The 26,922-nt window shown below is 40.1% G+C and overlaps 1 protein-coding gene across 4 annotated transcripts in view; it reads left to right on the top strand.

Annotated features, from left to right (window-relative positions):
* Positions 1 to 26,922, top strand: part of CTNNA1 (catenin alpha 1) — a 177,061-nt gene that overhangs the window by 41,018 nt on the left and 109,121 nt on the right. For all 4 annotated transcript variants that reach the window (XM_045394926.2, XM_005557915.4, XM_045394927.3 and 1 more), the window contains 3 exons: positions 11,341 to 11,507; positions 12,062 to 12,181; positions 24,263 to 24,532. In XM_045394926.2, the coding sequence (XP_045250861.1) occupies positions 11,341 to 11,507; positions 12,062 to 12,181; positions 24,263 to 24,532 (557 nt within the window). The remainder of the gene's footprint in view (positions 1 to 11,340; positions 11,508 to 12,061; positions 12,182 to 24,262; positions 24,533 to 26,922) is intronic.

Raw genomic sequence — 26,922 nt, forward strand, 5'->3', positions numbered from 1 at the left:
GGGAGTTTACTCATGATATTTGATGCTTCAAAAAGTTCTTGATCTTTTCTTCTCCTAATAAAGAATTGTGGGGTTTTGTTTGTTTGTTTGTTTACTTTATAATTGCCAATTGTCTTTGTTTTAAACTCCAGAGGAACTTATTTTGTTTACAGCTCAGGAGAGAGCGTCACCGGATGACAGATTTTATTTCATGGCAGATGGTACAGTAGTATTGAGTTCTTGTAAGTTTCATCTCCTTTGTATCTTGGTTAATACTAGATGTAGCGTAGTTGACAGGAAACAGCTGGGACAAAAGTCAGGTTTTACAACCATGCGACCGTGGACATATTTCCTGTCTGCCTCAGTTTCCCCAGTTTGCCCTTTCGTGTGCAGAGAGCACTTTTAATGTCTTAAAAATTTACTGTATAAACTAATTGACAGGTATTTTTAAAAATTTTTTATTTTTTTATTTTTTTAACATTTTTTTGAGATGGAGTCTTGCTACGTCACCCAGGCCATCATGCCTGGCTAATTTTTATATTATTATTATTACTTATTTATTTTTTTAGTAGGTCCAGTCTTGAACCCTTGACCTCAAGTTATCCCCCGGCCTCAGCCTCCCAAAGTGCTGGGATTACAGGCGTGAGCCACCAGGCCCGGCCTTCTGCTGCACTTTTTTTTTTCGGACAGTTTCACTCTTGTTGTCCCAAAAATGTATGAGAACCCTGCACTTTTTACAAAAATAATTTTATCTTGTGTTGAAAATGCAGGTTTTATGTGGGTGCAGGGCTATTATAAGAAAGGCGTACCTGGCCGGGTGCGGTGGCTCACACCTGTAATTCCGGCACTTTGGGAAGCCGAGGTGGGCGGATCACGAGGTCAGGAGATCGAGACCATCCTGGCTAATACGGTGAAACCCTGTCTCTACTAAAAATACAAAAAATTAGCCGGGCGTGGTGGCGAGTGCCTGTAATCCCAGCCACTGGGAGGCTGAGGCAGGAGAATGGCATGAACCCAGGAGGCGGAGCTTGCAGTGAGCCCAGATCGCACCACTGCACTCCTGCCTGGGCAACAAGGTGAGACTCCATCTCAAAAAAAAAAAAAAAAAAAAAAAAAAAAGGGGGGGGGCGTACCTATAGACTAGTAAGATTTGAGAAAAAGCAAAGTCGTTATATGACAATTTAAAGCAAAAGGGAGGTGAAAGATCTAGAGCTGGAGAATTTAATGCCAGCAAGGGGTGGTTTGATAATATAAGAGAGATGTGGCTTTAAAAATATCAAATAACAGTGGAAGCAGCTTCTGCTGACCAAGAGAAGGGTTCCCAAATGCCATTAAAAAGTGCAGCAGCAGGCCAGAGGCAGTGGCTCACACCTGTAATCCCAGCACTTTGGGAGGCCAAGGCAGGCAGATCACCTGAGTCAGGAGTTCGAGACCAGCCTGACCAACATGGAGAAACCCTGTCTCTACTTAAAAAAAAAAAAAAGAAAAATTAGCCATGCATGGTGGCGTATGCTGTAATCTGAGCTACTTGGGAGGCTGAGGCAGGAGAATCACTTGAACCTGGGAAGCGGAGGTTGCAGTGAACTGAGATGGTGCCACTGCACTCCAGCCTGGGCAACGAGCAAAACTCCATCTAAAAAAAAATGCAACAGAAGGGCGAGCACGGTGGCGCATGCCTGCAGCCACAGCTGCAGACCTCAATTCACAGTGCATATCAGGCAGTTCAGCTTTTTCTTATAACGTCATGACTTTTCTCTACTTCTTGGTAGTACTTCAGCATCACTAGTGGCACTTCGTATGAGCTTCATGGTGTCAACGTTTTGAGTGTTGTATTAAACATGATGAAAATGTATGAGAACTACGAATGACCACTTTTCACTGTCATATGCAATTTACTGGCCGTGAACTGCTCAGGTGGAGATGATTAGCATCACATGCAGATGCATCATATGGCATTTTAAGTGGATATTCACAACACTTGAGCTTACTGCTATAGCAATAGGAGATGGCTACAAAATTATTACAGTAGTACAGTGTGTACTACAATTAATTTTTTGTTTGATTATGATTTAAACTGCATCTTTACATTTGTTTGTATTTCCCTTGACTGCGAATGGCACCATGTATGGCCTGTGTTTGTGTGCCTAAGTTTTGATAAGTTTTAACTTTCTGTAGTAGGTTTGTGTATATTTATGGTAGTACATGATAAAATAGGCTAGTGATATTTTATGCATTCATGATACACCTTTTTCTTAATTTTTTGGTACTTCTGGATTACATGATTTGAGTTTTTTTCAAATTGTTGCAAATCTCTGAAACAATTTTCAATATACTTATTGAACAAAATCCACATATAAGTAAACCCATGCAATTCAAACCCAGACTATGTTGTTCAAGGGTAACTGTAAAAACGTTGCTGCTGGCTTTTAAGTGTACAAATAGCTGCATAAATAACTGATGTACATCATGACCAGTCATGTCACCTCTTTCAAAGTCTGTTGGTGATAGTTCCCTGCAAATCTCTTCAGTTTATGCAAAGTGTGTAGTTGTGTTGCTTCCTTTTCTCCTAGTGATAAACCCACATGAACTCCTTGACAGAATTGAATAATTGAAAGAGGGAATTAGCCAACAAAGGCGAATGTGCAACAAAGAAATGAAAAGTGGTAGACCTGGAATTGAAATTTCATTAGAATATAAAGGGAAGAAATAGCTGGTTGTGAAAATGTTGACCCAGCTGCTATTTAAAACTCTGGCTATGCAGCTAGAACTACTTAGTGAAGGCAAACTTCTTGACTTAAATGAGGAATGTGGTTATGATGTCCAAGAGAATGTGTGACATCGTTAAAAACGACACATTAAAGGAACTCTTGAAGATATTCATGACAAATAAGTGTAGATATTGGATAAAATGTTGGAAATGGATCCAAACTTAGAAAGGAATATGATGATTCGCCAAAGGGCTACAAAAGATGCTCATTCTGCACCCTAGTGTAAATGACAAGAAGAAGGCAGGGAAGCATTGCTCAGACTACTATTGAAAAAAATTTTTTAACAAGGAAATTAAAATACTTTGTTTCAGTGTTTATAATGTTTTAATTTAGTACATTAAATAAATATTGGTTGACTATATCATATCCCTATACATTAATAATAGACAATAAAGGAATTTTTAATGCTTAGACAAAAGTATTTATTTTTAATTTTTACACGCTGGAGTGCAGTGGCACGATCATGGCTCACTGCAGCCTTGGCTTCCTGGGATCAAGCGATCATCCCATCTTAGCCTCCCAAGTAGCTCACTTTGTTGCCCAGGGTGATCTGAAACTCCTGGGCTCAATTGATTCTCCTACCTTGACCTCCCAAAGTGCAGGAATTACAGTTGTGAGCTCGTATGCCTGGCTGACAAAATTTTGGGGGGGCCTTATTTTTAAAAAATTTATTTTTTTATTTTCTTCAAACATGGTGTTGCAAACTGCCAAAAAATTTTAAAGGTCACAGGAGAATCATAATTCTCTGTGATTAATCTCTGATTAGGATCAGTTTACACTGTTTGAACTTGTATGGTCATTTTTACAGTCCTGTGCTACTGTGCAGAGTGAAGATGATCAGTATTGTTATCTCTGTTTTACAACTGTGGAACCTGAGACTTACTTAGTGGTGAAGCTGTGGTTTTTGTTAGTTTGACTTCCGAGTTTATGATCTTACTGTTTATTATACCGGTACCCCTACACAAGATTTTTATTTTCTGAGACAGGGTCTTGCCCTGTTGCCCAGGTCTGAAGTGCAGTGGTGCTGTCCGAGCTCACTGTAGCCTTGACCTCGTGGGCTCAAGTGATCCTCCCACTTCAACCTCCTGAGTAGCTGGGATTACAGGCATGTACCACCACACTTAGCTAATTAATTATTATTATTATTTTTTCAATAGAGACAGGGTCTCACTATGTTGCCCACACTGATCTCAAACTCTCTGGGCTGAAATGATCCTCCTGCCTCAGCTTCCCAGAATTCTGGGATTATAGGTGCTACATAAAATTGAAAATAAAGTAGAAAATAATTCCTTTAGTAGCCCTTGACTTTTCCTCCTGGTAATGGGCCAAATTCTTTTTTTTTTTTTTTTTTTTTTTTTTGGAGATGGGGCTATCTGTCACCCACATGCTGGAGTGTGGTAGCACGATCATGGTTCACTGTAGCCTTGGCTTCCTGGGCTCAAGTGATCATCCCATCTTAGCCTCCCAAGTAGCTAAGTCTATAGGTGTATGCCCTCATGCCTGGCTATTTTTTCTTTATTATTTGTAGAGATGAGGTCTCACAGTGTTACGCAGGCTGGTCTTGAACTCCTGGTCTCAAGGGTCCTCCTGCCTGGACTTTTCAAAGTGCTAAGATCACAGGTGTGAGCCACCGTGTCTGGTCTTAGGCCAAATTCTTGAAAGAGCAGTCTTGTTTATAACTTTGTATTACCCTTGAAGTCTGGTATGTGCAATTCCCAGAAAGCCACTCGTCTTCTTCATCGTCTTGTGCCAGCCACATTGGCTTCCTTGGCCTTCCATAATCTTTTTAGATCTTTGACTTGGTGTTCCCTCTACCTGGAATGCTGTTCCTCCAGATAGCCACATTATTCCTGTGATTCCTTTGTCAAGACTTTTCAAATCAAATGGTATTTTTTCAAGGAGGCCTACCTTGATCCCGCTATTTTAAATTGTACCTTACACCCCTTTTCTCTGTCCTCCTTTCTGTCACTGCCCCTGACCCTACCCCAGTACTATTGTTTATTGTCTTTCTCTCCCACTAGAATGTAAGTTTCCTGGAGCCTGGGATTTTTTCCTGGCCTGGTTGGTTCATTTCCTGGAGCATTTAGAATAGTGCCTGGTTCATAGAAGGTGATCAGTAAGCATGTTTTGAAAGAGGCATGAATGCTCTTGAAGGTTGCTGTTGAATAGGTGAATACTGATGAAACACAATGAAGACCTTTTCTCTGTCTTCTGAGCTTGTTTTACCTAGTATCAATCCTTTCTACCAACCCTATTTTGTCTCCTAATGCTGCAAGGCACTGAACTAGGCATTTTACAAGGTATTTTAAGTGACATTCACAGCAGGTATTCTACATGTTGTACAGAAGAGGAAACAGACTCATAAAGTCTAGTTGCGTAGCTGGCAAGTGGCAAAGCCAAAACTTCAGCCTATATCCAGCTCCAGAACCTGTGCTCTTTCATGTTACTGCATTCAATACTGTTTTTTTTTTCTTTTTGTTTATTGAGCTATAACTCACATACATAAAATTCACCGTTTTAAAGTGCACAATTCAGTGGTTTTTAGTATATTCATTAGGTTGTGCAGCCATCACCACTGTGTACTTTCAGACATTTTCATCATCCCAAAAAGAAACCTGGTTTTACCTATTACAAGTTAGTCCTGATTCTTCTTACCTCCTTCCCATTGCCCAGCAAGCATTACCTTCTGTCTCTATGGATTTGCCTATTGTGGCACATGGCAATTTTATATAAATGGAACAATACAGTATTCTTTCACTGAACGTATGTTTTGAAAGTTCATCCATGTTGCACATGTATCAGCACTTCATTTTTTCTTACGGCTAAATACTGGATAATGCCACATTTTGTATGTCTGTTTTCCAGTTGGTAGGTGTTTGGTTTCTTTCTGCTTTTCAGCTATTATGATTAGTGACACCGTGAGCATTCATTTATAGGTTTTTAGTTGTGTAGCTATGTATTAGGTTGGTGCAAAAGTAGTTGTGGTTTTGGCCATTTAAAAAAAAAAGTAATGGTGAAAACTGCAGTTACTTTTGCACCAACGTATATTAGTCTGTTCTCACATAGCTATAAAGAAATACCGGAGACTGGGTAATTTATAAGAAAAGACATTTAATTGGCTCAAGGTTCTGCAGGCTGTACAAGAAGCATAGTGGCGTCTCCTTCTGGGGTGACCTCAGGAAGCTTCCAATTATGGTGGAAGGCAAATGGGCAGGTAGGCATCTAACATGGCAGGAGGAGGAGCAAGAGAGGGCGTGGGAGAGGTGTCACACACACCTTTAAACAATCAGATCTCATTAGAACTCATTCACCATCACAAGAACAGCACCAAGAGGTTGGTACTAACCCATTCATGAGAAACCGCTCCTATGATCCACTTACCTCCCAGCAGGTCCACCTCCAACAATGAGAATTACAGTTTGACTTGAGATGTGGGCAGGGACACAGATCCAAACCATATCCACCTAGCGGTGGAATTACTGAATCATATGATAATTCAACATTTAACACCTTAAGGAACTGCCAGATTGTTTTCCAAAGCAGATGCACCTTTTTACATTCCCAACATTGGGATATGAGAGTTCTAATTTCCCCATATTCTTGCCATTTGCTATTATCTGCCCTTTGTATGATAGGCATCCTACTAGGTATGAGGTGATATCTTTGTGTGGTTTTGATTTGTATTACTTGATGGCTAATGAGGTTGAGCATCATGCTTTTCATGTGCTTATTGGCCATTTCTAAATCTTCAGATGGGCACCTGTTTAAATCCTTTGCCTATTTTAAGTTGGATTATTTGTCTATTTTTGTTTGTTTGTTTGTTTTTAAAGAAGCCAGGTCTTGCTATGTTGCCCAGGCTAGATGCTAACTTCTGGGCTCAAGCAGTTCTCCTGCTTCAGCCTCTCAAGTAGCTAGGACTGCAAACACATGCCACTGCAGCCAACTTAAAAAAATATGTATATTTAGTATAAGAGTTCTTTATATATTCTGGATACTAGATCCTTATATATAATTTGCAGAAAATTTCTTCCATTTGTGGGTTGTCTTTTTACTTTCTTAGTAGTGTTCCTTGAAGCACAAAATTTTAAATGTTTTTATGATGTCCACCTTATCTGTTTTTTGTTCTGTTGTTTGTACTTTTGGTGTCATAGCTAAGAAACCATTGTGAATCAGAGGTCATGAAGTGTTATCTTCTAAGTGTTTTATAATTTTAGTTCTAACATTTAGGTTTTGATCAATTTTGTAAGTATATGGTGTGAGATAGGGGTCCAACTTAATTCTTTTGCATATTGCACTTGTCTTAGCACCATTTGTGGACAAGATCATTCTTCATTGAATATTATTGGCACTCTTGTTAAAATCGGAATATATTTCTGGGTTCTCAGTTATAGTTGATTAATCTCTATGTTTACATTTGTTTTGATTGACTAGTTTTCTCTTACAAGTCTGGCCTTCTCGTTTTTGACAGTCTTGGTTCTCTTTATTCTGTTTCTTTTATTACAGAATCTTCCTCTCCTTATTCCGATGTCCACAGTCTCGAGGGTCCTAACTTTTTTTTTTTTCCTAAATCTTTCCCAACTCGTGTTTTCATACAGCTCTGGCTTTCTTCTCCCACTCAGAAAGGCCCTATGCTTGCAACCTTTAAAGAATCTACTGTGCTTAATCAAAGGTGATCAGATCTTTTGACCCCTGCCTTTGTAATTTACTACCACTCTTTTCTGGGCTCTCACTGTAGCTTTCTGATCCATGTCTCTGGTTAGGTTTATTGTATGTACTTTAGACAGGTTAATCCTGTGTACTTTGACTTCCCTTTGGTTGAGGGAATTGAATTCTGTTTGTCTACGGCCTTTCTACTCTTATCTTCTGCTGCTTTTTTTTTTTTTTTTTTTGAGACGGAGTCTCGCCCTGTCGCCCAGGCTGGAGTGCAGTGGCGCGATCTCCACTCACTGCAAGCTCCGCCTCCCGGGTTCAAGCCATTCTCCTGCCTCAGCCTCCCGGGTAGCTGGGACTACAGGCGCCCGCCACCGCGCCCGGCTAATTTTTGTATTTTTTTAGTAGAGACGGGGTTTCACCGTGTTAGCCAGGATGGTCTCGATCTCCTGACCTCGTGATCCGCCCGTCTCGGCCTCCCAAAGTGCTGGGATTACAGGCGTGAGCCACCGTGCCTGGCCATCTTCTGCTTCTTCTAAACATATCCCTTTCTCCTCAGACTAGATAATTCAAACTAGATATTATGCCTCTAAGCCTAATTAATATATGAATTATATATTAATATATAATATATAAGCCTTCTTATTGTATACCTTAGCATGATAAGTGGTTCTACAAAGAGCGTAAATACTGGCATTACAAATCCCAGCTCTGCCATTTACTAGTTAAGGTGGCAGGGATTAAGTTAGTTAATCTGTATAAGCTTTAGTTGTATTATTTATAAGCAAAGATTACTACACACTTACTTTCTAGATGGGTAACAGAATTTTAAAGATACGTGTAGTGCCGTAGAGTAGATAATTTAAATAAATGTTGGACTTTTTTTTTTTTTTTTGATACAGACTCTCTCTTTGTCACCCAGGCTGGAGTGCAGTGGCGCAATCTCGGCTCGCTGCAACCTCCGCCTCCTGGGTTCAAGTGATTCTCCTGCCTCAGCCTCCTGAGTAAGGATTACAGGCTCCTGCCACCATGTCTTTGCATTTTTAGTAGAGATGGGGTTTCACCATGTTGGCCAGCCGGGTCTTGAACTCCCGACCTCAAGTGATCCACCGGCCTCAGCCTCCCAGAGTGCTGGGATTATAGGTGTGAGCCACAGCACCCGGCCAGTGTTGGACATTATTATGTTACTGTTCCTTCTGCTTGAGGTGGTAACTCCCTTAACTCTGCTGCCCACATCCTTCCTCTCCTTTGAGGGATGGGTTCATTTCAGAGTACGATACCTTCCATAAAGCTGTTGCTGGCATTTCATTTCTTCCCCAAACTGGTTGTTAGTGCTTCCTCCTTGGAATTCCCATGACACCTTGTGTTTTCTTTTTTGTAGCTTGCATGTTAAAATGCCACATAATTTCTTAGTGGTCAGATCCATCTTTTCTGGATAAGTTATTTGAAGGTGGGGATGGTATGTTCAGCTTTGTGTTTTGAAAGTGGATTTGTTTGTTTTTAGTTTGTAGCAAGTGCTAAATTAGGTGAAGTTCTGCTTATTATATAGGGTCAACATCTCTTGCTTGTTCTCTTGTTTGGTAATAATACTGTTTAAGACTGTGTATATATACACACACACACACACATATATATGTATTTTTTTTTTTTTTTTGAGATGGAGTTTTGCTCTTGTTGCACAGGCTGGAGTACAATGGTGCATTCTCAGTTCACTGCAACCTCCGCCTCCTAGGTTCAAGCGATTTTCGTCCCTCAGCCTCCCGAGTAGCTGGGATTACAGGCACCCGCCACCACACCTGGCTATTTTTTTGTATTTTTTTTAGTAGAGACGGAGTTTCATCATGTTGGCCGGGCTGGTCTCAAACTTCTAACCTCAGGTGATCCACTCACCTCGGCCTCCCAAAGTGCTGGGATTACAGGTTTGAGCCACCACTCCTGGCCTAAGACAGTATTAATATTTTTTTTTAAGGCAAATATCTCTTTCTGCAAGGAGTTGCAGAGAAATTCTTCCCTGAGTAAATAGTTTTCTTAAGCATATTTCCATAGCACCTTGTTCACAAGGCTATTTAATTTTGGGTGCATTGTAATACTCTATAATTTGTGAACCCTTCGAGACCAGATGCCTTGTCTTAACTGGCTGTTAATTTTTTGTCTGCCTCCCTCCATAGAGCTCCAGTAGGGCACAGCCCTTGATAGGTGCTCAAACATTTGTTGAACAAATAAAAGAATGAATGAGCTCCATCTTTTAAAATACCATAAGATATCAGCATTAATGTTACGAATCCACATAATGATTGCCATATGTCTGTGTTTTCCTGAAGATATAAGAGAGAAGACTGTGTTAGATCCAGGAAAGCCTTTTAACTGTAATTCATTGGAAGTTTTTCAGGCCTGACAAATATGTGGAGCTTTTCTTTACTCTTAGAATTATACAGTGCTTCTAAGCCTAATTAATATATGCATGTGAGGCAATTTTTTTTCCCCCTCTTCTGCTTGTGTTGTGCATCCAATGATGATAGCTAGGAGAAATTTGATAGGTCTGTTGAGAAATAGCTAGACTTCTTGAAAGTGCCTTAAAAAAATTCATGGAAGACATGAGAGAGTGAATGGCTTTTAGACTTTAATGTGAACTGAAGTGGGCTTGCTCAGCCAAAGGAGGAGGGAGTAATTGCTTTTCCAAGATTCTAAAGATAGTCTCCATACAGGCCCTATTTGTATAACCAGTGGACAAGACACAACACTGGCCCTTTATAGCTGTAAGAAAAGAGTGACAGTGGGCACCGTAAATAATTTTAATAGACACAAATGACAGAAAGTGTAAGTTCCACAAGTTTCTAGGAAATGTTATAAATTCTTAATTTTTTTTTTTTTTAAGAGACATGGTCTTGGTCTATCACCCAGGCTAGAGTGCAGTGGTGCAGTTATGGCTCACTGCAACCTCAAACGCATGGGCTAAAGAGATCCTCCTGCCTCGGCCTCACAAAGCATTGGGATTGCTAGTGTGAGCCACCGTGCCCAGGCTATAAATAAATTCTTGAGCTCAGGATTGTATAAGTTGGATATTCCTGTTAACTATAGTAAAATCTATTTTATATGTTTTTAGCTAGTTTTAAAAAAATTGTAGATACAGTACCTCTTCATTATAGAAACTTTTTATAAGTACCAAATATGTAAAGACGCAGTGTGTAACCCCGTGATATTATTTGCCTTTTGACTCCAGTCTTTCCTCTGTATTTAAAAAGAAACATACATTTATAATTTCATTTGTTTCTGCTTAACATTTTTCATATCTATAAATGTTTTCATAATAGTCATTTGTAGGCTACACCATAATTTACTTTACTAGATGCTTATTGTTGAGCATTTGAGCTTTTGGTAGTGTTCTGCGAAGGAAAGGAATGAATCAGTGGCTGAACTCTATTTTCACATACCGATGAATGGCTGTACACATCTCTGTTATGGCTGTACACATTGCATAGTTGGGATGATTAATGAAGTGTGGTGGTTCTGCATAATTGTTGCGGTTCTGCATAATTGTTGCCCTGTTTCTGTATTCTATGGATGTGAGGGTAGATTGCATTAGATAAGCTTTTTTTCTCCCGTTCAAATCTTGAATTTTTCTTCTTCTTTTTTTTTTGATACATATAATGCCCTTTTTTGGAAAGAAGCATTATTAGATCAAAGGGAAATATTTTTAAGCCTCTTAATATATAGTACCAAGTCACTTTCCAGATATTTTGCTTTCACCAGCAATATATGAAGGTGCTTTTTTAAGTGATAGCTATAAAACAAAGGAACAGCAAACAACAACAAAAATGAAAACTCTTAAACTAAATTTGTGCATGAAATATACAAAGATTGGATTATTTTTATATTTTTTTAAAATGTAGATCAGTTATTTGAGTTCATTGTTGCTGAGTTTGTTTTTCATTCTGTAAAACAGGTGATTTGATGAAGACTGCTGCGGGAGAGTTTGCAGATGATCCCTGCTCTTCTGTGAAGCGAGGCAACATGGTTCGGGCAGCTCGAGCTTTGCTCTCTGCTGTTACCCGCTTGCTGATTTTGGCTGACATGGCAGATGTCTACAAATTACTTGTTCAGCTGAAAGTTGTAAGTATACAGGCCTATGTCTGTAATTTGTTCTATCACAGGAAGATCGCTACTGGCCTTCCTTAGTTCAGCATTCCTTAGGATTTAGTTTGGTTTTGAATTTGGTTTATCTCAGTGGACCAGAGATATTTTTGTTTAATTTCCACTTACTCCTCTAGTCCAACTATGTATCATCCTGGCTCTGTTGAGAGCCAGTGTTGTCTAAAATGAAGAACTTGTAGCAAAGATACTGTTTTGACTCCTTCCCTTTTTCCAGTAATGATTAAATCTTTCCTTGTACTAGTAGAGTTCCGGAGTTGAGAAAACCAAGATGCATTAAATTTTGTACTTTAAGGTAGAGGCCAGTATTAGTGTCTTTCCCACTATGAAGCTCCTGTGTGATTGCTGTTTAAATGTTAGAGGACCATGCAAACTCAAGAGTGCTAAGTTTGGATTGCTTCTTGAGTAGCTGTTAACAGGAATGAAAATTTCTAGGATGCCATCTTTATTTACAGACTTACATTCAGAATTTTTGGTTTTTGGGGCCTTTTTTTTTTTTTTTTTTTTCTTCATAGGTGGAAGATGGTATCTTGAAGTTGAGAAATGCTGGCAATGAACAAGACTTAGGAATCCAGTATAAAGCCCTAAAACCTGAAGTGGATAAGCTGAACATTATGGCAGCCAAAAGACAACAGGTACAGTCATGATTTGGGGATATATTAAAGTCGTTTATTTTACTGTCTAGAGGGAAAAACTCATTCTTTGTGTTTTCTGAAAGTACCATTACCTACCTTCGCCAATCTAGTTTCATTAAAACATTTAAACTAAGGTGTCTTTTCAGTATTGTGCTCTTAATAAAGTTATAATTACATTGCATTCATGTTATGTTCCTATTTTAATTCTTGTGAACATTTTATCTTAAGTAGCTTGACAACTTGTGATGAAGGTAGCGTCTGGAGAGGTAATAGGTCTTTGTGTATTTAAGGATTAACCTGAGTTAGTGGTGCAGTTTTGTTCAGATTTTTAATAAAACTTTAATCCATTTAAACATACTGGAATTGTCTCTGTATCAGAAAGTATCTCCATACCTTGCCCCACCAGCTCCATGTCTTGTTACTTTTTAACTGTTTCTTATTGTTATTAGTAGTTTCCGTTGTGTGGCATGAGGATCAGTGTTACTTTTCCAAGCTCCAGTAGCCCTTTGACCCTTTGGCATTTTCACTGTTGGGGTGCTTTGAAACCTTTCCTGTGCCCTTGCTGTTGGACGCTGTGTATTTTAGGTGTACATTCTTCAGAGACGATCCATATATTGCTATCCGTCTTCTTAGACGTTTCATAGTCCTGATCATGCTTATGGTTTAAATTCTTATTTTAAAACAAGCCCCAAGAAGAAGAATTGTTGTTGTTAGCTAATACCTTTATCAGTTAGGATACTTTGCACTGGAGTTTGCAGAAAACCCAACTTCCAAACTGCTTGAAAAAATGGGGGATTTATTTTCTCAGTAATGGTAAGTCCTGAGTTAGGCTAAGTGACTTCAGGGTTGTTAAATATAAGGGCTTTGCAGTATCATCAAGGATCCAGGTTCTTGATATTTTTCATCACTGCTGTCTTCAGTGTGCCTGGCACTGGGTGGCTGCAGAGGCTCTGTGCATGACATTTGCACATAATATGTCCAGTGAGAACAAAAAGGACTGTTTCTTCCATATGTCTCTCTTTATAAGCAAACAATCTAGAAGCTCCTAGCAGACTTGTCCTAAATCTGAATTGTGCAACATGCCTATTCCTCAGTTATCCCTGGCAAGAGGAAAGGAGTCTGCCTGACTCAGAGTAATCCAGATCCACCTTCTGCTCTTGCTTAAGGGGTAGCCTTAAGACCCAACAAAACACCCAGCGAAACGTCTGACAGGTAGTGGGAAGTTGGGTTGGGAGTGGGAGTAGGGAATGGATTTGGGTAGGCAACCTGCTATGACTGCTACAGACTTTTTTCATTGCGACAAGATGGTTGTTAGTAAATACTTAAAAGGGGGTCTCACTCTGTTGCCCAGGTTGGAGTACAGTGGTGCCATCATGTAACCTCCATTTCCCCAGGCTCAGGTGATACGAATAGCTGGGACTATAGGCACAGGACACCACACCTGGCTAATTTTTGTATTTTTTGTAGGTACAGGATTTTGTCATGTTATCAAGGCTGGTCTCGAACTCCTGGGCTCAAGAGATCCTCCTGCCTTGGCCTCCCAAAGTGCTAGGATTACCGGCATGAACCACCATGGCTACCTAAATACTATTAATGTTTAATATATGACAGCTTTTTTGGGGACTTCTTAGTCATTTGGTTATATTTACATTAATATTAAAAATCTATGCCATAGGGTTGAGAGGATTCAATTAAATAATATATGTACAGTATTTAATACAGTGCCAGGCACTAAGAAGGCCCTTCTCAGGAGACAATTGGTGAATAATAGTTTATTGCTTTTATTTCAAGTCATAAGATATGATCAGACTAACTGTATATATGAGATCCTGGTTTTGGATTTCTAGTGCTTAAGATTATACATGGTAATATATATAGCTAGGTTGGTATGCCTAAGTTAGTGTAGGCTCAGTGTGCCTTTTTTTTTTTTTTTGAGACGGAGTTTCGCTCTTGTTGCCCAGACTGGAGTGCAGTGGCACAATCTCGGCTCACCACAACCTCCGCCTCCCGGGTTCAAGCAATTCTCCTGCCTCAGCCTCCCGTCAGTGTGCTTTTATAATTTATTTTATAAATTATAAGACTGTGTTAGCTTAGTCTCCATCATATAAATTACAAGTATCTTTTCTTTTTGCTGGAGCTAATTGATCCTGAGAATAACTTGTTTAATAGAATGGTCATCCTATAAATGTGGCAAGCTGGCCAAATTACGTTCACAATTTATTTTAATTAATGGTTTTGACACAAATCCTTGTTTGAATATGTGAAGTAAATATTAAGTTATATTTAAAAGATACAGTTTGGCAAATAGTCCTACTGGTTTAAAAACGTAGTCTGATCTTGGTGTATGAAGACTGACTATTATTTAGACAAAATAAACATTAAGACTGCCATTATTGTGCGTCATTGCAAAATGGTGGAATAAATAAATAGATGGTGGGTTTTTTTTTTGTTTTTTTTGTTTTTTTTTTTTTTTTGGTGGTGGACTCTCGCTGTCGCCCAGGCTGGAGTGCAGTGGTGTGATCTCGGCTCACTGCAACTTCCACCTCCTGTGTTCAAGCTATTCTCCTGCCTCAGGCTCCCGAGTACCTGGGACTACAGGTGCCTGCCACCACACTTGGCCATTTTTTTGTTTTGTAAGATGGGGTTTCACCATCTTAGCCAGGCTGCTCTTGAACTCCTGACCTCGTGATCCACCCGCCTCAGCCTCCCAAATTGCTGGGATTATAGGCATGAGCCACCACGCATCGTCTGGAATTTTATATGCTGTTCAAGAAACTTACTAGAAAGTAATGCTACCTGACTTGTTTTTTTTCTTCCAAAGCCAAATACTTCTCAATGCCTAAGTTTTAATACCTTGTGCCATGCATCTGTGAAGAGTTCCTTGAACATAATCCCTTATGTATTTTTTCATGTATTTTTTTTAAAAAGTAATAGCAAATGCCAAAGTTTTCTGAAATAAGATGTCACAGAAATATTGGAATTATTATATACATGCTGGATAATCTTCTGTTTGCCCTTCCATATTGTTTCCCACCCTTGTTTACCCTGTTCTCTGCCCCAGGAACCTAACCTGCCTGGATTTCATTCGTGGACTCCTGCTTGGGCTTGGTGAGTGGGAGCACCAGCAGGAGGTCAAAGGAGATACAGAGTGATGCTATGTCGTTACCCTCAGGCCTCTTTCCTGCTGGGTGCCCTGGGTTGCTAAAAGTGATGCCTTTCCTGTCTGGTGGCATTCTCTACACATCTTGCTCCCTGGTTTTGGTAACTGCTGCCTCCTCTTGTCCCTTCATGCCTAAGTGTCCTACCAGCTTTGTAGTTTCTCTGTATTTTGCCCATACCTTTGTATAATAGCATAGTCTCTAAACTGCCTTTGAGTCACCTGATTTGATTTTACTTACTTTTTTCTGCCAGGATTTTGAATGATATGTATTCCCATTTTCTTGGGTTTATAGTAAGTCATGGTCATTTGTAGTTTTCTTTGGGCCTAATTCTTTACACTTAGCCTCCTAAAAGAGAATTCACTGAGTAGACTGGTTATGGGCTCCTGTGTGCCCCCTGTTCACAAAATGGCCTTTTATAGACTTGGGCCTTGGTGTACATTACAGTAGACTAATGCTTTTCTTGGAAATTAAACAAATACTCATTTTATCCAAAGGGCCCACCCAGCCTGATGGAAACTTCATTCATTCTTTTGGGCACTGTCCACTGGCCTCCTTTAGTAGAATTTATTCCTCCTATTTAACTGTATATTTGTATCTGATAACTGAGCTTTGGCTACCTGCCTCTCCCTACTACCCTTTCTCACTTCTATGAGTCAACTTCCTAAGCTTCCATATAAGTGAGAACATGTGGTATTTATCTTCCTGTGCCTGGCTTATCTGACTTACCATAGTGTCCTCTAAACTCATCCATGTTGCTACGAATGACAGAATTTTGTCTTTTTTAAATGGCTAAATAGTATTCCGTTGTGAATATATGCCACATTTTGTCTGTTGATGGACACTTATGTTGATTTCATATCTTGGCTATTGCGAATAGAGCTACAATAAACAAAGGAATGCACGTCTCTCTTTGACATACTGATTTCCTTTCCTTTGGATACCCAGTAGTGGGATTGCTGGATCATATGATGGTTCTATTTTTAGTTTTTTGAGGAAATTCCATACAGTTTTATGTATTTGGCTATACTGATTTACATTCCCACCATCAGTATATTAGAGTTCCCCTTTCCCAGCTTTTTTTTCCTTTCGTTTTGCTAATAGCCATTCTAACTAGAATGAGATGATACCTCTTTGAGGTTTTGATTTGCTTTTCTCTGATCATTAGTGATGTTGAGGATCTTTCCATATACCTGTTGGTCATTTGTATGTCTTCTTTTGAGAAATGTATGTTTAGCTCATTTGTCTTTCTTTTTTTTTTTTTTTTTTTTTTGAGACGGAGTCTGGCTCTGTGGCCCAGGCTGGAGTGCAGTGGTCGGATCTCAGCTCACTGCAAGCTCCGCCTCCCGGGTTTACGCCATTCTCCTGCCTCAGCCTCCCGAGTAGCTGGGACTACAGGCGCCCGCCATCTCGCCCGGCTAGTTTTTTGTATTTTTTTAGTAGAGACGAGGTTTCACCGGGTTAGCCAGGATGGTCTCGATCTCCTGACCTCGTGATCCGCCCGTCTCGGCCTCCCAAAGTGCTGGGATTACAGGCTTGAGCCACCGCACCCAGCCTTGTCTTTCTATTTTTTAAGACAGTTTTACTGTGTCACTCAGGCTGGAGTGCAGTGGTGCAATCTCGGCTCACTGCAACCTCCACTTCCCGAGTTCAAACGATTCCTGCCTCAGCTTCCTGAGTAGCTGAGACTACAGGCATGCACCGCCATACCCAGCTAATTTTTGTATTTTTAGTAGAGTCAGGTTTTCACCATGTTGGCCAGGCTGGTCTTGAACTCCTGGCCTCAAAAGTGATCTGCCCGCCTTGGCCTCCCAAAGTACCTGGATTGCAGGTGTGAGCCACCGTGCCCGGCTACTTTTGCCCATTTTAAAATCAGATTGAGTTTTTGCTGTTGAGTTGTTTGTATATTCTGGATGTTAATCCCTTATCAGATGAATAGTTTGCACATATTTTCTCCTGTTCTTCAGGTTGACTGTTCACTCTGTTGATTGTTTCCTTTGTTGTGCAGAAGATTTTTAGTTTATATAATTCTTTTTGTCTATTTGAATATAACATTCTGCTTTTTCCTGGCCTGTAGGGTTTCTGCATAGAAATCTGCTGTTATTCTATTGGGGATTCCCTTTCATATGACTCGATGCTTTTCTCTTGCTGTCTTTAGAATTTTATCTTTGTCTTTGACTTTTAACAATTTGACTATAATGTGCCTTGGGTGTACAACTACCCAGTAACTATAACTACTTTTTAAATTCAGTCTCTGTGGGGACTTTTTGGATCTGTGTGTCCATATCTCTCCTTAGACTTGGGAAGTTTCCAGTTGCTATTTCATTAAATAGGTTTTCTATGCCTTTTCTTTTCTCCTTCTGTAATTCGCATGATGGGAATATTGGGTGATTTAATGCTATCCCATAAGTTTTGCAGGCTTTTGTCACTCTTTTTCATTCAAGTTCTAAGATTTTCTTTTTCTTGATGAAATCTTTTGAAACTTTCTATTGTATTTTTTATTGAATTCTTCCTTGTTGTTTTTCATCATTAAATTCTTTAGCTGCGTGATTTCTGTTGGGTCTTCATGCTTTCTTTTTGTTGAATTTCTCATTTATATCCTGATTTTGGTGAATTTTTTATCTGTCTCTCTTTTGAGTTTCCTTATGATAATTATTTTATTTTATCTTTTTGAAACAGACTTTTGCTGTCATCTGTCGCATAGGCTGGAGTGCAGTGGCGTGATCTTGGCTCATTGCAACCTCCGCCTCCCAGGTTCAAATGATTCTTGTGCCTTAGCCCCACCCCCACGCCCCCGCCCCCACAACCAAGTAACTGGGATTACTGGTGTGAGCCTCTGCATCTGGGCCAAGATTTTAAATTCTTTTTCTGGAAGTTTGTTGATTTCCCTTTTTTTTTTTTTTTTTGAGACAGGGTCTTGCTCTGTTGCCCAGGCCAGAGTGCAGTGGCATTTTCTCGGCAGTCTCAAGTGATCCTCCCATTTCAGCCTCCCAAACTGCTGGGGCTACAGGCATGTCACACCCAGCTATTTTTTTTGGCGGGGGAGGGGAGGGGTGGGTAGAGATGGGGTCTTGTTACGTTGTCCAGGCTGGTCCCGAACTCCTGGGCTCACATTGACTTCCGTTTCATTGGGTTCTAGTATTAAAGAGTTATATTCCTTTCTTGGTGTCATATTTACTTGCTTTTTCATGTTTCTTGTGTCCCTGTTTTGACGTCTGTGCATATGGTGGAACAATCACTTCTTCTACAGTCTTTTGAATGGGTTTTATAGAGACTTTCCCTTGTAGTTGGATTTTAGTATGCTGGTTGGGGAGTGTGTGTTGACTCTGTGTCCATTAGGAGCAGTAGTACAGTCTTCATGCAGCTTCTTCACCTGTGTTCAATGTTAGCAGTAACTTTGGGTGCCTCAGTTGCCTAGGCTGTAGAAGTTTGTGGTAGTTGTAGTCTTGTATGTCCTTGGTGTCAAGGGTTTTTGGGGTCCTCCTCTTCTTGTTTTTCCCACAGTAGGGAGACTTAGCCGAGGGGATCACTGTTTGTGTCAGGTATGACATAATGTATAAGCAGCTGCTGTGGCACTGGGTTCTAGGTACAGGTGCTCGGGGCAGCTGTGGGGCTGGGGTCCCAGGCTCAGGGTTTTGTGAACTTACTGTGGCACCTTGATCTTGGGATGTATTGGGTACCTGGCTTTGTTCTCTCTGGCAGAGTTGGATGTCAGTTGCCTATAAATTCAGGATCTTTGAATCTGAGGTATCCCAGTAGCTTTGGACCAGGGGCCTAGGTTGAGGTTATGATTCTTCCCCTAGGGGGCAGGGCACAGCATTGGTGCAACTTGGGAAGAAGGGGTGCTCTGGAGGTTTGGGCCTAGGGAGCAGGGTATATGTAGCTACAATTTGGGAACCTGAGCCAATAGGGCTCAGTGGCAAGTTGGAGCCCAGAGGCTGAGGCACCATGCAGTAGTGACTCTAGGCCCCTGGATGGTGGAGCTTGGCAGTATCCTAGGCTCTGTGAAGCCAGGTGCAACAGCAGCACATATCCCAGAATGGCAGAGCACAGCTGTTGTGTGGGCTCTGGGGAGGGGAGGGAACAGCACAGTGATTACTCTGCCAGGAGAGGAGTGTCTCAGCAGTTCACACTCTAGGGGATCCAACTTTAGGGAAACAGAATACTAGAGTTGTTTGGCCTGTAGGGTGAATGTCTCTGCTCAGCCACTGAGCAGAGTTTGTTTCCCTTGGATGCAGGGTATTATGTCAGCTCAGCCCTGGGATGCTCAGCTGGTTCAGGGCACCAGTTCCTTAGGGGGCAATGTGCTGCTTCAGCTCAGGCCTGGTGGGCTTGAATTTTCTGGACAGTCCAGGCACAGATTCCTTGGGATGCAGGGCACTTCTGCTAAAGTATATGGATACGTGACTGCTCTGGGTACCATTTCCTTGGATGCAGGGCACTGCTTCAGGTTGGGCACTAGTGTGGGGTGACTCCTCTGAGCGGTGAAGGTACTGTTTTCCCTGGAAGGGGAGTGATACTATTTGGATTTATGTCCCCACCCAAATCTCATGTCTAATTGTAACCCCCTTTGTTGCAGGAGGGGCATGGTAGGAAGTGATTGGATTGCAGGGGCGGGGGTGCAGGGGGATTTCCCCCTTGCTATTCTTGGGAGTGAGTTCTCACAGATCTGGTTGTTTAAAATCTCCCCCTTTGCTCTCTTCCTCCTGTTCTGGCCACGTAAGACATGATTCCTTTCTCTTTGCTCTGTGCCATGATAGTAAGATTCCTGAACCATCCACCGCCAGCCATACTTCCTGTACAGCCTTCAGAACCATGAGCCAGTTAAACCTGTAAAGGTAGTCCTTTATAGCAGTGCAAGAATGGGCTAATACAGGGAGAGAAGAGGGGTAGATGGAGTGGCTTCCTCTCTCCTTGGCCCCATGAGTAAGGGTATAACAGTTGCTTGCAGCTTGGGGATGTCTGCCCAATTGGTCGTGACGGTTTGGTGGTGACTTAGCCTTGGGGATGAAGGGAAGCTGTGGCTACTCATACCAGGAGCGAGAACACTCCAGCCATGGTTCCATTTCCAAGATGGTATAGTGCAGTAGTTGCATGGGCTGTAGAAGGCAGGTCACAGTGTTGTCCCCTTCTTGGAGGGAGCACAGCAGTGTGAACTCTAGGCAGCTCCCTCAGCTGGGCTTAGTGCCTGTGAGAACTGCAGGGACAGTGGTGAGGTCTGTATGTGTCCAGGGTGTTGATGGGGGTTGCTGAGATCCTCTTGCTTACCTCCTCACAGTGGGGAGGTTTGTCCTGGTTCCCAGGTGATCCTGGTTGGGGTATAGGGTGGTGAAGGCCTGGTGTTTCCTTCTGTTTTCCATGTGGCCAGCCTGAGTTTGTCACCAGGGTTTCTGTAACTCCTCTGATGCGCTCTGGTGCTCTCAGTTATTTTTATTAAAATGTAGTTGTTTAGTCGTTTCGGGTGTTGTTTTGAGGGGGATGAATGCTAGGAGCTGCTAGTTGGCCATCTGATGTCACTGTTTTAAACCCTTTGTAAACATAAACTCATTTAGTCTTCACAAAATAATGTGAGATAGATACTATAACTGGTCGCATATTAATTTTAATAGAGGTTATATAATCTCGCAAGGTCACTCATCTAACAAGTGGTGGAGCCAGGATTTGAACCCAGGTTGTTTGGCAGCAGAGGACAGAGATATGTGTTTTAATTGTTCCTACAATCACTACTGCCTAGCACATTGCCTGGATATAGTGGTGTTCAATAAATACTTGTTTAACAACTGAGTGACTAAACCACTTTGCTGTACCGGAATTGGATTCTAAGTGTGGCGCTAATCAGTTACTTTCTAATTAAGTGTGGCTGGAATATTATTTGCTGACTAGAAGTGTTGAATTTCCATTAGCTCCATGCCGTTATTTGACTGTAAGTGTAAAAGTGGCGGCAGAAGTAAGGATGGGTTGGCATCAACCCTAGGTCCTGTGAGAAGGACCACCTCTGCCTCACATTGTCGACTCTGGCTTCCCAACATGCTAGTGATGTAATAATGCTTTGATGCTTACATTCCCTCCATCTGTGTGCAGAGAGCTTATTGAGGTATTTGATGAGAATGTAATGCTTCTTATTTATTACCTAGTCTATGAATTCTTGCCTTTTGTGATTATTTTTTCTGAAAAGTTGGACACTGAATAGTAATGTTATTGTCAGTGTTTTATTTGTAAATAATTTGGACTGGTTGGATTGTTTGACCACGGACCCTTTTTTTAAGTGTAGCCATTTGTATCCAAGAGAAATCTATGGCTGTAATTTTATATTGTTAAGAGAGAAATGAGAGGAAACTTTCACTTGAATTTTTAGCTCTTGGTTAGAGGCAGTGTTACAGATTGCTTAGAAGTTAATTTCTATTTCTTGGTCAATCTATGGGATATCATTCAGATTACATTGAAAGCAGTTCTTTGACTGTTCCTGAGTCTGCTTGAACCATCACTGGGTTGGTAAAGTTGGGGATTATGAAAGCTAAAGTAGACCAAGTGACTCTATTTTCATAAGTAATCTATTATGTTGCTTAATAGGTCAGTTTCCTCAGTAATCTGGATTACTTATTGGCATTATATATGTTGAAAAGAATACTTTTAATCATTATGCTTATTACAATAAATAGTGGTGTACTGTGATAGTGTCCGTTTTCTTTATGTAACAAAATCTAATTTCTTTGTGCTAAGTCAAGAGCAGTTCTAAAGAGAGAAAAAAGAACACTTTAGCAGTCAGGACAAATGATGGTATTTCATTATTATTTTCATCATAGATTAAAATATATCTCTCATACTTTGTAAATAGAAGTCTGTCACAGTGTGATGAGGGCAAGACATTTAGAAAATGGCGCACAGAACATATGCACCAGCTGTTTAAGCATAATGGTTAACCCTAGCTCCTTGTCATAACTCAAGTCTTGGAATGATTACCAATTCTCTAAATCCACAGGGTCTTGCTTCTGAATATTTAGCCTAATGTAGCCTTTGGAAAAGTAGAAGTTGGTAATACCATATCAGGCAGTGGCTTAGGAAAGTCATGTGTTGAATAGTAATTATTGCACCTACTAACTTGAGATGACCGTAAGTCTCTTTGGTAACTAACCTTCATAAGAAGCTATGCTGATCTAGGTCATAGACACTTAGGAGGAATGCCACAGCTGATTGCAAAGCATTTTTATAAAACAGTAGACAATTTAAGTGCTTAAAGGCAAATGCCTTCCTAGAAAACTTTTAGAGTCCCTCAGATTGTGGTGACGGCAAGACATTTAGAAAGTGCCACACAAAACATGTGCACCAGCTGTTTAAGTGTAATGTTTAGTCATAGCCTCTTGTAGCCTGAGTCTTTAAATGATAACTGATTCTTTAAATCTACAGGGTCCTGTTTTTGAATGTTTAGCCTAATGTACTGTGTTACAGGGCATTTGGAGTGCTGTGAGCTATTACTTGCAAATTTAGATTCCAAACGAGAAAAGAATTCTAGGAGGAAAAGTAAGCTGTCATATTATACAAGGTTTGAATAAAGATGCAAACCTAAATATATACTGAGATGAAGTTTCAGAAAAAGGAAGCCAGTTTGGTGTCTCTAATGCCTAATTAGGAACTCATCTAGAAAGATGAACCACTAAATAGCTAAGTCAGATGGCTAATTGAGTAATTGACTTTGTCCTTTCTAACTTGGTCAATTTTCCCTTACTGTTTACACATGTAATACTCAAAATGTTTAAATTTATACTTTAAGATTTAGTTGATGACATTAATGTTGACATTTTAATGTGTAAAATAGAGTTGGGCTACCATTTGGTGATCATTTAGAGTTACCACCTGTATTCTTCTTCTGTGGTGGTGATCCGCTTTTACTAAAGCCTTTTTTTTCCCCTTCTGAATAATGTGAGTGAAAGGAGGATACCAGAAATACCCACTTCCCATTCCCATGCTTATTTTTGGCATCACTTATTTGTCACTTAGCATATCTACTCAGCCTACCAAGTAGATGCCATCATTAGTGGAAATGATGCCAAGGACCTCAAATCCTTCTTACTACGGATTATAGTTATGGGGTAGAAGAAATGGAAAAAAAAAATAGTTTAAGACTGTATCTGTACAGAGTATTATAATCATCGATTGGGGCTATGAAGCACATATGCCTCAACTTTATGGCCTAGTGACCTGTGAACTGTTTAATGTACTGTGTAAGAAAAGTATGGTTCTGTGTCCTAAAGTGGTCTTTGGGGTGGTGAGGGGGAGAGAAGGAGTTATGTGCTTGTGAGAATGGCCTTGCCATATCCTCACCTAGTTATGTAGTTCATATATACCTGTGGCATCCTGTCCCAAATTTCACAAAACTCTTATAATAAAATGGTGTAACTTAATAAAAAATAATCCTCATAATAAGTCTTAACTCTGTTTGAATTTACCTCTTCATGATTTTTCTATTTTTGGTTGGTATAGGTACATATATCTATATAGAGTTGTAATCAAGATGTTAGTTTGTTTTGTCTTTTATTTAATGCCTTATTTAGTTCTGTGCTAAGTACTTTACATACATTATCCCATTTAATCCTCAAAACGATTATAAGAAAGGTACTATTACTGCTTTTCTTTGACAGAAGGGGAAACGTAACCCCGAGGGTTTAAAATAAGGTCATAAAATAGCCAGGAGAAAGTAGAGGTGGGGGCAGGGTGGATTCAGATCTAGGTCTGTGTGATTCCAAAGCTCAGAATCTTACCTGCTAAGCCATACTGCCTTGTTTGTGATTGACTCTCAACTAGATTAATGAAAATAATATGTCTAATTAGTAGAAATTCTAACTTTTCAGCATTTACCGACAAATTTTTATATGAGTAGAGCCCATATAAAGAGTGCTCCAATTTCTTGTTTTATTTACTCTTGTAGGAATTGAAAGATGTTGGCCATCGTGATCAGATGGCTGCAGCTAGAGGAATCCTGCAGAAGAACGTTCCGATCCTCTATACTGCATCCCAGGCATGCCTACAGCACCCTGATGTCGCAGCCTATAAGGCCAACAGGGACCTGATATACAAGCAGCTGCAGCAGGCGGTCACAGGCATTTCCAATGCAGCCCAGGCCACTGCCTCAGACGATGCCTCCCAGCACCAGGGTGGAGGAGGAGGAGAACTGGCATATGCACTCAATAACTTTGATGTAAGTTATGCTTGGGCGGAAATTTCCAGCTCTTGACCATCCCCCAAAAGATAAAAGGTGTCTGGGGAAAAGTGATCAAGGCTTCTGATGATAGCTCAATTTCCACTTAGATCTGTAATCTAAGTCAAAATAAATTATGAATCATCAGTCTACTTGATTTTAACTTGGCCTAAAACATTTATTTTTATTTTTATTTTTAGTTTGAATTAAACTTCTGGATTCTTTTATGTAGCTTGCATTTCCTATGAGGTCATTCTTTACTGAGGATATGAGTTTGGTTCATTTCAACCATGATTTTGACCTTCTGGCAGATGTGAAGCTATGGTAGATACAGAAACAAAGTACACATAGGGTCAGCTCCCTAGAGGTTCATGGTCTATTGGGAGATAAAGAAACATCATAAGTGACTGCAGCAAAAGTACCATCATTCTAATCTTTCTTGTCTGCCTAGATATACTTCTTTTCAATGACTAAATTGGAATAATGAACAGAAATTTAATCATGTGGAAGCAAATTTGGGATTAAAATACTTTCTTAGCACAATATCATAATTACTTTTCATAAATGATGCTCTAGGTCTGTCCTGTGTACACAACTCTAAGGGTTAACTTTTTGGTGGGTTATGTGTTCTTAATTCCTACCCACAATGCCTCATGGCTTCCAGTAGATGGCAGCAGTATAAGTTGGGTTTTTTTTTTTTGGGGGGGCTTTAAAAGTAACTGTTGGGGCAAATTAAAAAAAAAACAAAAAACAAAAACAGAAATTGTGTTCCAGGTGACCAGGATCCTTTCATAAAGTAGGGATGCTATGAAATATAGAATTAAAAAATACAATGGAGTGCATTTTGTTTTTAAGTTTTTCCTTGCCTTTACGTTTTCTTTCTTTTGCCACTTTACTTTCGCTTAGGTAGTTGATCCTTGTTGATATGCATGGCTGATTTAAGACTTTTCATAAAGCAAGAAGGCAGTGTTAAGTCTAAAGATCATGGTGTTAGAACTCAGTTTTTACCATGGAGCTTTAAACATTAAAGTATTTTATAACAAACTCTTACGGTGCATGTTAAAATTTACTAGCAATGTTGTTTTTCCTCTCATCAAAATTTGGCAGTATTAGGTATCTTTCAAGGTAGTAGCACATTTTGCCCTAAGTTGAGTAGTATCTACCAGAAACTGCTTAACTTCTCAGGGACATTTAAACATTGTAAAATGAGGGTTTGTTCTAAATGATCTCAGGCCTGTTGAGGCTCTGTTACTCTTAAAATTCTGTACCATTCATTTCTCATTTTTATTGGCCAGAAAGCATTTTGTATTCAGTTTTGACCAGAGGAATCCTGTAATAACCTAATCTTACAAAAAATGATCAGCTAAAATGTAGGTTAATAAATGAACGGAAGGTATTGCATGTTCAGTTTGAAAATTGAGGGTTCTTTGGAAGGGAAGGAAGAAATGCATACTTATTGGAAAAGGGCAAGGTTTTGGTAGAAAAAATTTGGCATTTAAGTTGAAATCAATAAGGACATAGTCTCTGTAAAAAAAAATTAAAGCCATAATATTTGCACAGACATTTATCAGTGTGAGGATAAATTATATCAAGTGGAGGAATTGGAGGGAGGCCAGTAGCTGCTGTCTTGAGGATGCCGATGTTTCACCTTGTACCTATAGCTTACTTGTGACCAGACCTGACTAAGCAGTAGAAAAGCTGGATGTAAGTGGAGTCGGGCAGGAAGGGGAGACAGAAAAAGGATTTATTCTTGTTGGAGCAGTTCTTCCTCACAGCGTAGCTTTTTGGGAGGATTGCTATCATCTCTTACAGAATACTAGAGGTCTTTGAGGAAAGAAAGTCTCTAATTTAGACGTAACAGGATAAATTTGAGACTGAATTTTTTAGAAAACTTGATTAGATGTGTAAGATGAGGCAAAGAGATGGAAATTCATTGTAAATGCATTTCTTTCTGAAACTTTAAGGTTAGAAATCAGTTGTGTGTGTGTGTGTGTGTGTGCGCGCGCGCGCGCGTACTTTAAGAGACAAGGTCTTGCTCTGTTACCTAGGCTGGAGTGCAGTGGCACAATCATAGCTCACTGCAGCCTTGAGCTCCTGGGTTCAAGTGATCCTCCTGAGTAGCTGGGACTATAGGCGTGTGCCACCATGCCCAACTTACTTTATTTTTTTGTAGAGACAGGGTCTTGCCTTGTTGCCTAGGCTGGTGTTGAACTGGCCTCAAACGGTCCTCCACACCTGGCCTGTTTTGCTTTTATTTTTAAATTTTTTGTGGTGCAACAGTTCTAAATATCACAAGGCAGTTTTATATTCTGCAAGTAAGAGGTAACTTTTATTTTCCTTGTAATTCTCATCTGATGATTTGAATCGCTCGTCTTATGTAAGTTTACCTT

The sequence above is a fragment of the Macaca fascicularis genome, chromosome 6 (genome assembly GCF_037993035.2).
Source record: "Macaca fascicularis isolate 582-1 chromosome 6, T2T-MFA8v1.1".
Classification (NCBI taxonomy): domain Eukaryota; kingdom Metazoa; phylum Chordata; class Mammalia; order Primates; family Cercopithecidae; genus Macaca; species Macaca fascicularis.